At 44.4% G+C, this 15,470-nt stretch overlaps 1 protein-coding gene across 1 annotated transcript in view; it reads left to right on the forward strand.

Annotated features, from left to right (window-relative positions):
- The first annotated feature begins 8,369 nt into the window (after positions 1-8,369).
- The window catches only part of LOC124777130 (CD109 antigen-like), a 217,837-nt gene continuing 210,736 nt past the window's right edge, over positions 8,370-15,470 (forward strand). Inside the window, exon 1 of the mRNA XM_047252422.1 lies at positions 8,370-8,468. Coding sequence (XP_047108378.1) covers positions 8,375-8,468 — 94 coding nt within the window. The 5' untranslated portion in view covers positions 8,370-8,374. The remainder of the gene's footprint in view (positions 8,469-15,470) is intronic.

Consider the following 15,470-nt stretch of genomic DNA (forward strand, 5'->3'; position numbering starts at 1 on the left):
ACCAGAGCTGTAGGAAGCATCGTCTCCCCCTGCCCTTTCTCTCCGCTTTTTTTGTGATGCGCTGTGTAGTCCATTTAAATCTCGTGCCCACCCGGCCGCCACCAGCGCTGGCTGCGGCCTTGGTCCTTTCGTTCCTTTATGCCTGCCGGAGTCTGTTCCCTGGAGCCTCGCCCGCTCGCAACGCCGAGAGGTGAAAGCAGAGATTGGGGACGCCATTTGGCGGTTTCCGCAGCCCACTTGGGCGCCAGATGTGCATCGTCGTCCGGTTCACCCAACACGGTCTCCTGCAGACATTTGTGTGCCACTTCATTGCAGGAGCGTTCTGAACAGACGTTAACTTCTTGTGCTAACAGACTACACGATAAGCAAGGGAGATTGCGTGTTGACAGACTTACTGGCAACAGAAGATATCTGCTCCGTCTTCTAGCAACTCATACAAATGTTTTTAATTTTTTTTACAGATGATTGATTGGTAAATTGTTGCTAAGCTATGGTCACAGTGATTTCTTCTTATTTACGTGAAATTATTTACTACGGCTCAGTGCTGCAGCAAATTGTTGAATTGACAGCAAACATTGACGTACACCATCACTACCACCCCGCCTCATAACAACAACTACAACAACAACAACAGCCATCACCACCACCATTTATTGCGTCTGTTCTCTCTTTCGACTCCCATTTCGGGAAAGAAATTAGATAGAAGATTTTACTCGTCTACAACGTAGCTTCAAATTCTGGTGTTGGTTCTTTTGTGTTTCAACTTGTTTCCAAGAGCGAAGATTTATTTCCATGAAGAGTGGACTGTGTTCGTAGACATTCGATATATATTTAATATCTACTTTTGCCTTAAGCGTGGCATCCATAGCATTGTCAAATACTCCTCTTCCAACGAATTTTATCTTGTCCCTCGACCTCATATTTGGCTTTCATTGGACGCTGAAGACCTCAGTATTGTGCACCCCTGGTATCTTACAATAATAATAATAATAATAATAATAATAATAATAATAATAATCACCATCATAATCATTTTCGTGTTTAATGTTCCGCCTCTTCATTTCGTCTCGGATGCTGTATTTCCAGCTTGTTCTGAGTTTTCATCTTCTTCTACTTCCCTTCAGGTCATTTTGAAAATGATGCATTGGTAGCCTGTTCTTCGGAACCCGAATACTATACTCGAACATTTCTCAGCGGTCTGGGATAAATCCCGATGGGATTTATTCAGGAAATAGGGAAGATCAAAGTAAGAGTAGCGCGTTTCGCCACATGTCCATTTAGTAAGCACGAAAGCAACGCGCAGATGCTCATTCTACTCCAGTGGCAAACGCTACAAAAGAGACGTTCTGCACCACGGTGTAGTTCACTGTTAAAATCCTGAGAACGTACGTTCCTAGAAGAGTCAACGTATGTATCCCTTCCACCCAACGTATATCTTGCGAAAAGACAATCACAATGGAATGAATAAATGTAACAAATTGTACGTAAATAAGAGATGCACTACTGTTCGATTGCACTGGTTATGAAAAGTCACTAGAAACAGTATGAACAGTAAACTTCCAAGGGAGCGATCTCAAATGGTATGATCACGCAGAACAAATTGCAGGAAAATCGAAGCCTCCGCTGAGAGTCAGTGGAAGAATGTTAAGCAAATGTAATTCAATCCACAAAATAAGTGGCTTAGAGAACAAATGGTCCACCAATTCTTGAGTATTGTTCATGTGTTGGACCTGTACCAAGTAGGATTAATAGAAGAGATGTAGATGGTCTAACAAAGAGCGACACTTTTCACCACGGGATCCTTTGGTAAGCCTAAGAACGTTACCGAGTTGCTCAAAAAATTCGTGGCAGTCGCTACAGTTGAGGCGTTGTGTATCACAGGAAAGGTTATTGAAATTCCGAGAGCGTACATTCGAAAACGAGTTGAGCAACACATACTTCTTGTTGCTTATGCCTAGAAACAACCATATGGAAGCTTTGAACACCACAGTACCTTACCAGGCATGGTCCTATCAGATGGTAACCCGTTGCCTTCTTCCGGCCTCTTGAGCTGAGTTACGGAGCAAATTGTGGGGAAGCTACAGTTTAACGTGTATTCCAAACCACGATGCAACTCGGAATTTTTCAGCACTGCGGTGTTCAAAATAATCTTCGTATTGAGACTGTTTTACTTGTGTAAGTTTATCGACAGCCGTTCTTTCCACGCACAATTCGCGAGTGGAGCAGAGAAGGGGGGAAAATGATAGTGGTACCAGAGGTACCGTCTGCCACACACTGTAATACGTGTTGCGTAATGTGGATATACGCTGAGGTGACGAGTAATAGCATACCGCCTAATATCGTGTCTGACCTCCTTGCTCGGCGTAGTGCAGCGACTCGACGTGGCGTGGACTAACCAAATCGGTGGAAGTCATCTGCAGCAATACTAAGCCGTGTTGCCTCTGGAGCCGTCCATAACTGCCTAAGAGTTGCTCTCGACCATGTCCCATAAATGTTGGATGAGATTAATGTCGGGCGATCTGGGTGGCCAAATCATTCCCTCGAATTGTCCACAATGTTCTTCAAACCAATGGCGAACAACTGTAGCCTGATGACATGGCGCATTGTCATCCATAAAAATTCCGTCGTCGTTTGGGAACATGAGATCCGTGAATGGCTGCAGATTGTCTCCAACTAGCTGAACATAATCATTTCCAGTCAGCGGTCGGTTCAGTTGGACCAGAGGACCCAGTCCATTCCATGTAAATACAGGCCACACCATTATCGAAGCCACCACCAGCTTACACAGTGCGTTGTTAACTTGGGTCCATGGCCTCGTCGGATCTGCACCACACTCGAAACCATACCGTCGGCTCCTACCAGCTGAAATCGGCAGTCACCTGACCAGGCCACAGTTATGGTATCTTGCTGTTAGCTGAGCCACTCGCGTCGGTTGTCTGCTACCGTAGTCCATTAACGCCAGATTCCGTCGCTCTGATACGGTCAACGCACGTCCCACATTGATTTCTGCCGTATTTCACGGAATGTTGCTTGTCTGGTAGCACTGACAACTCGACGCACGCAGAGCTGCTCTCGTTCGTTAAGTGGAGGCCGCCAGCCACTGAGTTGTCCATGGTAAAAAGTAATGCCTGAAATTGGTATTCTCGGCACACTCGTGAAATTGTGAATTTCGGAATATTGAATTCTATAACGGTTTCAGAAATGGTGTGTCCCATATATCTAGCTCCATTCTGTTTTCAAAGTTTGTTAATTCCCGTCGTGCGGCCATAATCACGTCGGAAACTTTTTCATATGAATCACCTGAGCACGAATGAGAGCTCCGCCTATGCACTGTCCTTCTATACCTTATGTACGCGATACTGCCGCCATCTACACCGACCGAGTTGGCGCAGTGGTTAGCACACTGGACTCGCATTCGGGAGGACGACGCTTCAGTCCCACGTCCAGCCATCCTGATTAAGGTTTTCCGTGATTTTCTTAAATCGCTCCAGGCAAATGCTGGGATGGTTCCTCTGGAAGGGCACGGCCGACTTCCTTCCCTGTCCTCCCGTAATCCAATGAGACCGATGACCTCACTGTTTGGTCTCTCCCCCCCCAAACAACCCAATTCTACCGCCATATGTATACGTGCATATCGCAGTCTCATGACTTTTTTTTCCATAGGAAGTAGTTAAAGATGATGCACACTTCAAAATTTATGCAAGAGATTATTATTTGTATGCCATTTCTATGAAATAATAAAAGAGAAAGGAAGTAATAAATTAAATCTACACAATTCAATCATAGCTCATAATGAAAATTGAAAGTAGTCGAGCTGTTGTGCCCGTGTCTACATAATATGCCTTTATCTGCTGGTAACCCATAAAAACGGACAACTTAACACGAAGTATAGAGTTGTAATGCCCAAATAATGATATGATCCTCGATTACGTCATTTTTAACAGAGATTTAAAAAGTTAGTCAGTAGGCAAATACCGGTTAACATTTTGTAGTATTTAACCCCTCATTAGTCTTCGACAAAAGCAGCAAGCGCTGGTCGTACTAATTTTTCTTTTATCTATCCATTTTAGCCGATAAACCAGTCATTTTGAGCGGTTTTAATAGTCAATTTAAAATGGAGATCAAAAAGACCGTGTAACCGAAAACGGATTAAGTGATACTGCTAAATAAAGATGGGGAAAAAACGACCGGTTACTACCGATACCAGTATTTTAGTCCTGAATAACCGGTATTTCTCGGTATTTGTTTGATCTCATTTATAATAGGTATTTTTTATTTTTTGCAAGTAACTGAGTCAAAAAACAGAAATATCAATTAGCCATATCAGCAACCCCAAAGTATTGCGTTGTTATAGGCAATGGGGAAAACCGACCAGTGCTGTTTTAATAACAGTGCTGACAGAACCGAGCGACTAACACATGGCACAAGTGTTGATAAAGCATTGCTGAGACAAAGATGACCCCGTTGCCGTGTGTGTGGCTTAAGGCACGCGTGTAAATGCATTCTGCAATACTTCCTCTCTTCCCCCCCCCCCCCCCAAATCGGTTCTATACGGTAGTGTGGCCGAATGCCACCAACCCTAGTGTGGAAATATTTTACTTTAAAAGAACAAAATGTTCAAATGTGTGTGAAATCTTATGGGACTTAACTGCTAAGGTAATCAGTCCCTAAGCTTACACACTACTTAACCTAAATTATCCTAAGGGCAAACACACACACCCATGCCCGAGGGAGGACTCGAACCTCCGCCGGGATCAGCCGCACAGTCAATGGCTGCAGCGCCTAGACCGCTCCGCTAATCCCGCGCGGCCTTTCACTTTAAAAGATTAAAGATTTGTCTGCCATTTCTATGAAACAACAAAAGATGAAGGACATTATGGTAATAGTAATACATTAAAAACTTAACAACAGTTCAGTCATCGTATACAATACAGATAGAAAGTAGCTGATCTGCTGCCTGTGTCTACACAATATGCCTGTATCTGCTTGTAGCCCTTGAAAACGAAGAAATTAACACCAAAACCTGAGTTATTTAACCACAGTTTTTGCCCTTTATCACTGACTATTCGTAATGTGCAAATATTGGTATGATCGTCGATTAAAACATTATTTTTGAGCAGAGTTTCAAAAAAATTTGTCAGTAGAAGAATAATGGTGATCTTTTGTAGTATTCAATCACGCATCACTTTCCCTAAAAAAAGCAGCAAACGGTGTACGCACAAAATTTTCTTTTATTTCTCTGTTTAATTTCATATTTTGATTCTATGTACTATCTGGAAAAACTGGAAGATCAGTTTGGATTCCGTAGAAATATTGGAACACGTGAGGCAATACTGACCCTACGACTTAACTTAGAAAATAGATTAAGGAAAGGCAAACCTACGTTTCTAGCATTTGTAGACTTAGAGAAAGCTTTTGACAATGTTGACTGGAATACTCTCTTTCAAATTCTAAAGGTGGCAGGGGTAAAATACAGGGAGCAAAAGGCTATTTACAATTTGTACAGAAACCAGATGGCAGTTATGAGTGTCGAGGGGTATGAAAGGGAAGCAGTGGTTGGGAAGGGAGTGAGACAGGGTTGTAGCCTATCTCCGATGTTATTCAATCTGTATATTGAGCAAGCAGTAAAGGAAACAAAAGAAAAATTCCGAGTAGGTATTAAAATCCATGGAGAAGAAATAAAAACTTTGAGGTTCGCCGATGACATTGTAATTCTGTCAGAGACAGCAAAGGACCTGGAGGAGCAGTTGAACGGAATGGGCAGTGTCTTGAAAGGAGGATACAAGATGAACATCAACAAAAGCAAAACAAGGATAATTTAATGTAGTCGAATTAAATCGGGCGATGCTGCGGGAATTAGATTAGGAAGTGAGAGGCTTAAAGTAGTAAATGAGTTTTGCTATTTGGGGAGCAAAATAACTGATGATGGTCGAAGTAGAGAGGATATAAAATGTAGACTGGCGGTGGCAAGGAAAGCGTTTCTGAAGAAGAGAAATTTGTTAACATCGAGTATAGATTTGTCAGGAAGTCGTTTCTGAAAGTATTTGTATGGAATGTAGCCATGTATGGAAGTGAAATATGGACGATAAATAGTTTGGACAATAAGAGAATAGAAGCTATCGAAATGTGGTGCTACAGAAGAATGCTGAAGATTGGATGGGTAGATCACATAACTAATGAGGAGGTATTGAATAGAACTGGGGAGAAGAGGAGTTTGTGGCACAACTTGACAAGAACAAGGGACCGTTTGTTAGGACATGTTCTGAGGCATCAAGGCATCACAAATTTAGCATTGGAGGGCAGCGTGGAGGGTAAAAATCGTAGAGGGAGACCAAGAGATGAATACACTAAGCAGATTCAGAAGGATGTAGGATGCAGTAAGTACTGGGAGATGAAGAAGCTTGCACAGGACAGGGTAGCATGGAGAGCTGCATCAAAGCAGTCTCAGGACTGAAAACTACAACTACTACTATCTTGAAACAGTGAGAGTCAGAATTTTTCTGTCGTTGTTCGATTTCTAATTTTAGTACAGGAAATAACAGTAACAAAAAACCGAAAATCGGTTGTTTCAAAAGCCAGTTATTTTGAGCGGTTTGTTTTAACAGTTAGGTTAAACTGGTATGGAAGAAACCGATATAACCGAAAACCGGTTATTTTAGCGATATCCACCATACCTAACTGTCACAGAGGCTGTAGTGTCTCTTTTTAAATATTCAAGCTGATGTATTTGAAGTAAATAATAGAAGGACTGTGAATAATATTGTATGGACAAAAACGCCAAATTAATTATGAAAATGTATCAAATTAGCTTCAAAGAAAGACTATATCGATTGCAATGTAATAAAGACATTATTTATATTAGATGAGATCGCAGTGCATAACGTTCTCGAAACTAACATTATTATCTTTGTCATTGTGTATAAGAGAAAAAAGATATTTAAAATCACTTCGAGTCAGATCATTTCTTCTGTTGCATGTAAGGTACGCTTGCTGTTGTAAAGCGGTAGCTTTTGTTCTCGTACGTTGCGAATAATTCAAGTGTGTATTCTGTGCTTAGTGGAAATATATTTACAAAAAGTGAGTGCATTTTGTTACTTAAAGAACAATGCAAACAATTCTTCCTGAATTAATAATTGCAATAAGTTATTTAACATTTTTTCAGCCTCTGTGAAGCGAGCAGCGGTGATCTTTGACTGGCAACAGTTGGCCGCCATTACGCGGCGTATTTAATTTTTTTTTTTTCCTTTTTGTGTAACATATCACCACAGCCGGAGCAGAAAGAATCATTTCAAGTTATTCAGTTAACTAAAGTGCAAAGCTTCGCTAATTTTATTTCGTCAAAAAATGCATACTTTCAAAGATATGATTTATTCTAGGTCAGAGGACTTAGCCTGCATTACATTTCGCCGAAAGCATTTGAAGTAATTTGTAGGGAGCCTGGCGCTCATTTGAAACATAATTTAATATTTATCTTTGGCCACCTACACCCCTTTCTTGTGTTTCATTATTTAATAATAATAATAATAATAATACTGGAACAGAACCATTATAACAGATAAAACAACACCACATAACAAACCTGACATCATACTCACCAGTAAAAAGAAGAAATTAACACAACTAATCGAAATATCCATACCCAATACAATAAATATACAAAAGAAAACAGGAGAAAAAATTGAAAAATGCATCCAACTGGCTGAGGAAGTAAAGGGCATGAGGCATCCACCAGTACATCAACGCTATACAGCTACACCCAAACGTATATATACAACTACAGAAATCTGTAATTATTGATGCATGTTCAATTACCCGAAAGTTCCTAAATGCAATGTAACATATACCGTACAGTTAAAAGGAAGTCACGCTTGATCAAGGTCCGCGTCACTTTCCATTTTTAACCAGACATAACGTCTGAGAAAGGAAAGAATAATAATAATAATAACCACAGAAAGGAAAGGATAATCAAATTCTATCAAAAATCGTTCTTCCTGCACACCATTCTTGACTGGAACACGAGAGGGGGAAGTGACCGTGCAAAAGGAAGTAACCTGCTCTGCACTCTATAGAGTGGCTCGCGGAGTACAGACGTCGTGGACGGGACGTTGACCGCGGTGTAGTGTCCCAGCCTCGAGTTATTCCAAACAGCCGCAGGGCCGCTCGACAGTGTCAATGCTGGCAGTGGAACCTTGAACGCTTTTAGGGCCGTCTGGCTGGCGGCACTTCCGCAGTGCCGGCGTGTCAGCGGCCGCGGCCATTCTGTACGTGCCCCCCCAGGACACTGGCTCCCCCGCACAGCGGCAGTCCGAAATAACTCTGCTCACGGCTGGGGCAGCGGCGCGGCGCGCCACTAAATGTCGCGAGTCGCCGTTCCATGGCGGCCGTCTTCCGAGGCGCGTGGTCCAGGTGCTCCCTGTGCGCGCGCAGGCTGTTTACTGCCGCCGTGCCTCCTGGTGGCAAAGGCTCGCGTGAGTAAACATTATTTGTGGCTGCCTGAACACTGTGAAGAATACAGCTTGTATGACAACTACTTACTACGATGTTGAGACCAGAGATTCTCCGAGCGGTGTAGAGGCGCCTGTAAGCGATCACACTGGTTTGTCAAATTCGCTGTTTATTTTCAGCGGGTTTGTCAAACAAGTCTGCAGACGTCCTAACCAAGTTTGTCAAAGTTTGGTGCACATCTCGTTTATTGCGCCGCGAAGTATTTTGACACAAATATCATTGGCTACCATCGCAGAAAAAAGTAATTTTTACATTGATTTTAGCGCAGTATATAATAAAAAGAAAAAAAATGGCGGTCGTCCAAGGAATAGTTGAAATTACACTGAGGTGACGAAAGCTATCAGAAAGAGCTATGCACATATACAGATGGCGATAGTATCGCATACACAAGGCGTAAAGGGGCAGTACATTGGCGGAGCTGTAATTTATGCTTAGGTGATCTACACTACTGGCCTGCTGGCCATTACAATTACTTCACCACGAGGATGACTTGCTACAGACGCGAAATTTAACCGACAGGAAGAAGATGCTGTGATATGCAAATGATTAGCTTTTCAGAGCATTCACACAAGGTTGGCGCCGGTGGCGACACCTACAACGTGCTGACATGAGGAAAGTTTCCAACCGATTTCTCATACACAAACAGCAGTTGATCGGCGTTGCCTGGTGATACGTTGTTGTGATGCCTCGTGTAAGGAAGAGAAATGCGTACCATCATGTTTCCAACTTAGACAAAGGTCGGATTTCAGCCTAACGCGATTGCTGCTCGCGTTGGTCGAGATCCAATGACTGTTAGCAGAATATAGAATCCGTGGGTTCAGGAGGGTAATACGGAACGCCGTGCTGGATCCCAACGGCCTCGTATCACTAGCAGTCGAGATGATAGGCAGCTTATCCGCATGGCTGTAGCGGATCGTGCAGCCACGTCTCGATCCCTGAGTCAACAAATGGGGGCGTTTCCAAGACAACAACCATCTGCACGAACAGTTCGACGACGTTTGCAGCAGCATGGAATATCAGCTCGGGGACCATGGCCGCGGTTACCCTTGACGCTGCACCACAGACAGGAGCGCCTGCGCCTCAACGGCGAACCTGGGTGCACGAATGCCAAAACGTCATTTTTTCGGATTAACAGAGCATCATGATGGTCGCATCCGTGTTTGACGACATCGCGGTGAACGCACATGGAAGCGTGTAATCGTCATCGCCATACTGGCGTATCACCCGGCGTGCTGGTATGGGGTGCCATTGGTTACACGTCTCGGTCACCTCTTGTTCGCATTGACGGCACTTTGAACAGTGGACGTTTCATTTCAGATATGTTACGACCCGTGGCTCTACCCTTCATTCGATCCCTGCGAAACCCTACATTTCAGCAGGATAATGCACGACTGCATGTTGCCGGCCGCGGTGGTCTAGCGGTTCTAGGCGCTCAGTCCGGAGCCGCGAGACTGCTACGGTCGCAGGTTCGAATCCTGCCTCGGGCATGGATGTGTGTGATGTCCTTAGGTTAGTTAGGTTTAAGTAGTTCTAAGTTCTAGGGGACTGATGACCGTAGATGTTAAGTCCCATAGTGCTCAGAGCCATTTGCCATTTTAAGCATTACCTCTCACCACGGATAATGCAGTGGCCGACGACCTTCACTTAACTATCGAACGCAGCATTTATATAGTTGACGGTACTAACAGACAAACAACACTGCGTGAAATAAGCGCTGAAATAAACGTGGGGCGGACAACGAACATACCCGTTAGGATAGTGCTGCGGAATTTGGCGTTAATGGGCTATGGCAGCAGACGACCGATGCGAGTGCCTTTGCGACTGCACGAGATCACCTGCAGCGCCTCTCCTGGGCTCCTGATTGTATCGGTTGGACCTTAGATGAATGAAAACCGTGGCCTGGTCAGATGATTGCAGATTTCAGTTGATAATAGCGGATGTGGGGGTTCGTGTGTGCCGCAGACACTTCGAGGCCGTGGACCCAAGTTATCAACAAGGCACTGTGCACGCTGGTGGTGGCTCAATAATAGTGTGGGCTGTGTTTACATGCAATGGAGTTCGTTTGTTCGCAAACGACGATGGAATGTTTATGGATGACAATGTGCCATGTCACTGGACAATTGGTTTGAAGAACATTCTGGACTACTCGAGCGAGTGGTTTAGCCACCCAGATCGCTTGATATGGATAACATGGAACATTTATAGGAGGTGGTCGAGGAGTCTGTTGGTACACAAAATCCGGCGCCGGCAACACTTTCGTAATTATGGATGTCTGTAGAGGCAGCATGGCTCAATACTTCTGCGGGGGACTTCCAGTGGAATAAATAATTCGACTGAACACCTAAGAGTGATGTTCAAACCAACCTTCGCAACTATGACAGTTCTTATGATAGTGACACTGATATTTTTTAACCATAGCCTGGAGACTGTAAGAGGTGTTGTCCAGCGGTCGTATTGAGCATAAGTAGGCAGAAAGGCCCGTCATTATTTGGCTACATAATTACCCGAAAATCTCTGGAAACATAAATCTTGAAAGAATCCTCAGGAAGCGCAGTCCACCCACGAAAAAGGTACTCCATTGGTGATCCTGAAAGTGGGACTTACCAGGACGAACTGACCGGGGTAATAGGGAAGACACAAAAAGTGAGCAACGCGTTTCGTCACAGGCTTGTTTATTAAGCGTGAAAGCGTCACAAAGATGCTGGTACAACTCCAGTCTGCCGGAACAACGTGGCTGCTACGATCGCAGGTTCGAATCGTGCCTCGGCCATGGATGCGTGTGATGTCCCTGGGTTAGTTAGGTTTAAGTAGTTCTAAGTCTAGGGGACTGATGACCTCAGACGTTAAGTCCCGTAGTGCTTAGAGCCATTTGAACCATTTTGAACTACTCCAGTCTCAAATCTAACAATAGTCGTACGTATCACGGAGATGTATTCACTGTGAAAATACAGAGAGCCTACATTCGTAAAAGAGGCAATCAGCATTTTTCTTTCTTCTACTTAGATACAGCGAAAAAAATAAGAGGGAAAATTAATAAAACAGTAGTACTGCCCACGCACCGTTCTGTACTGGAGCAGGACAGGGAGGAAATTACTGTGGTACAAAACCCACATTCCCCCCTCCACACACACACGCGCACACACGCACACGCGCACACACACACACACACACACACATACACACACACACACGTGAAGTGCGGAGTTCATTCGTGGCAAAGCAAGATAAATGACGGGGAGCGATAGTGGTCCATAACAGCTCAATAGCTGACGAAATAGGGAATACATCCCCGACTGCAAAGTTCACAGAGAGCATCCTAGTACCTTGATCTGTGTCGCGAGTGCCTCTCGCCATCGAACAGTTGTAATTGAACAGTTCGAACCTCTCTAATGCTGACTTGTAGGGAACGATGGCTGATACGTTTTAGCGCTAAAAAATATTCCCTGTTCTAAAATATGGTTTAGACTTCACCGTGCTTTGCAGTGGAGTCGTATCGCACAGCATTGTGTACAAACACGTAAAGTGACCAGTGCTTTCCTGTGATGCTGGAAATGATCAATCAGCGAATTAATTTCGTTAAAATTTTCTTCTATAAAATCCTTTTCGTTGACGTGCCGTGCGGTGCCGTGGAATGCCATTGCGTCGATGGTTGGTACGAAGGAATGGTGCCACTTAAACAGAGTGAGGAGTATGACGTGTCGTGAGGTGAAATGTGAACTGGGCTTTAAGTAGATGCTTACATGCTTGTTTCGGCAAAGTTGAGTCCCTGTTGGTGCGAAGTCCATAGAATCTGGGGAACTGAACAATTCTCCAATAACGTTATACTATGACAGTAAAATAATGTAATGGATGGCATGAAGAATTTGTTACACTACATGCATTTTATCAGGGAATTAAGTTGTAAATTAAAAGAAAGTTGCCTTCTGTTTTTTTTCCGAAGTGAGAGTGAAACCGAAATTATATAACCATCATCATCCCCTCTTTACAGGAGTAATTTTGGACGTAATAATTTTGGATCACATTAATTTTTAATGCAACGCCTTTCAAACAGAAAGGGCCATCGCCGTCTTAGCGTCCGCGGATAATTAGAGAGGTTAGTTGGTTTGAAGAAAGACGCCAGGAGCGCAGGTATGATTTTCTGGGAGACAGGTTTCCATTACCTGGCTAGTGCTAAATGGCAACTAACAAATCTGGAGAGTTGCCTCAAAACTCGCTTGTAAGATGGACGTAGCTTTTCACACGAACGGCCGTGTTGGGTGAGAATAGAAAATAGAACTTTCGTTGACAGTGTTGTTGTTTTCTTTGTGGGGTCAGTTTTTAAATAGTGATCAGCAGAAACACCCAGGCTCACTTTTGTCGTTGTCCTGGAGCAGTCAACACGTAGCGTAAGCGTAGTCTGTATCCATCACAGTGGACCTCTACTTAGGCACCATGCTGTCGAAAGTCTGGCTCTGAACCCCCCTCACACTTCAGGCGTCAATTATCCTCGTGATTCACGCAATCGGAAGACAACCGCCGCCAGCCATCTGTATAACATTGCGAGATGGTACACTTCCTCTTGCTCCTTATTGGTAGGATTTCTCTCTCTCTCTCCCCCCCCCCCTCCCCTCTCCCCCTATACTGGCTTCCTTTATATGATTCTGTAACTTACATTTTTAACTGATGCTTGATCACATCTGAAATCTGATATTACCTACTAGTACTCTCTTCTCTCCTGGTTTCAATACTTTGCAATCGTTTTCATATTTGCCTTTAAATCTTAAGTGCACAAAAATTTTGGTTAATGACTCAAGTTTGGGCTCTTCCCTTCGTTGTGGACGTGTTACGGCCCTTTCTGTTCACGTACATCCTAATACGTTTTGATTTATCTGTGTTCAGATTGACTGCTTGATTCACGCCTGTAAGTAGGATCGACTCAAAAGCTTCGAAGGTCACACGGTACGGCGTTGCTTTCTTTCGGTTCTACAAGTTAGAAGAGGGAGCTGGGGGAGGGGGGGGGGGCGGCAAGGTGTACTCCGATCAACTGATCTTCCGATCTAAGGTGCGCATGTTAGTGTATGCTGTGACGATAGAAGGCCAGCTGCATTCATGTAAATACGCTAGTGTGCAAAACTGCCAAGTAACATAGCTCGATGAAACTTCGATCCTACGCAGAAAGAACTGCTGCATTAAAGTGCAAAAGGTAACTAAAACAAATACGCAATGGGACAATAATGACACTGAGGTAACCGCGATTTCTGATGGTCCCCTGAACATCACAGAAGGCGGGACACGGTTCTTAATATGGTTTATGATGATCACGGACGGTAATGCATGCTGAGGAATGTGTCCCCATGCTGGCCACAAGGTTGGTAAGGTGTTCTTGTGGTAGGGCGTTCATCCCTCAAGCGCGGTTTACCAATTCTGGAGGGTGTCGGTTCATGTGGAACACTGCGTTACAGCACCCCAACACATCCAACATGTAATCGATGGGACTTAAGTCATGGGAAGCTGTACAGTGTTACAGTAACGTTGGCCGCGGTGACTTCAGTGTAACTGCGCGAGCGGTTCTAGGCGCTTCAGTCTGGAACCGCGCGACCGCTACGGTCGCAGGTTCGAATCGTGACTCGGGCATGGATGTGTGTGAAGTCCTTACGTTTTTAGGTTTAAGTAGTTCTAAGTTCTAGGGGACTGATGACCTCACATGTTAAGTCCCATAGTGCTCAGAACCATTTGTAACTGCTGTCTGAAGAAAACTCGTTTCGGTTCGTCCCAATGCGTATTCCTTCTCTACAATACAATGACCAGTGTTTCTATATATGGTTACATCGAGATACACGGTGACAATTACTGAACTATGTGATAAAATCGTCATAACTTCTGAACAGTTTGCCTTAGGACGTTCAAACTACACGGCTGGCCGCGGGATATGAGGGGAATTAGTGTGCGCATTCGCTCGCGCCTTGTTTTTGTCAGCCATGTGTACGTGAAAATGTCACGGTACAGCGTGGGTGAGCGTATAGCGCTTGTGAAGGCCTACTATGCGAGCAGTAACAGCCCAACTGCGGCTCAAAGGAAGTTTGCGACCGAGTTAAAGCTGAAGACAACCGGTCAAAATGTACTAACACTCAAGAATTTGATTCGCAAGTTTGAGAGAAAGGGTAGTCTTCGTGATGACAGTGTTGCCAATGTCAGTCGTCCAAAAAGGGTGAAAACGCCTGAAAATATCGAGAAGACACGCGCTATGTTTCAAACCAGCCCAGGAATTCGATCAGACGAGCTACACGACAGATGGGAATCAACCGGGAGCCAATGCGACAAATTGTTGTTAAAGACCTGCACCTCTTCCCAGACAGGATTCAGACCCATCGGCCATAAAGCCCCAGGGCCGTGGAACGGCAGTATTGTCCACAGAATTTACGAACAGGCTTTGATGTCAATATGATGTGGTTTAGTGACGAAGCTCACTTTCATTTGGATGGGTTCGTCAATAAGCAAACTTGGCGCTTTCGGGGGACTGAGAATGCGCGTTTCGCGATCGAGAAGTCTCTTCACCATCAACGGATGACAGTGTGATGTGCAGTGTCTAGACACGGAATAATGGGTGCAATATTCCTTGATGACACGATGACTGCCGAACGGTACGTGAAGGTTTTGGAAAGTAATTTCATTCCCTTTATCCAAAGTGACCCAAATTTCGACAAGATGTGGTTCATGCAAGACGGAGCTCGAGCCCATCGGAGCAGGAGAGTGTTTCATGTCCTGGAGGAGCACTTTGGGGACCGCTTTCTGGCTCTGGGGGGGGGGTACTCAGAGGCCACTGGCATGGGCCTTGTTGGGCGCCATATTCTTCGGATTTGAAGACAAGCGAATCCTTTATGTGGGGCTATATTAAAGACATAGTGTGCAGTAATGACCCCAAAACCGCTGCTGAGCTGAAACCAGTCTTTCAGGAGCTCGTCGACAGCTCGATGTTCCGACACTTC

This window comes from Schistocerca piceifrons, chromosome 2, assembly GCF_021461385.2.
Source record: "Schistocerca piceifrons isolate TAMUIC-IGC-003096 chromosome 2, iqSchPice1.1, whole genome shotgun sequence".
NCBI lineage: Eukaryota > Metazoa > Arthropoda > Insecta > Orthoptera > Acrididae > Schistocerca > Schistocerca piceifrons.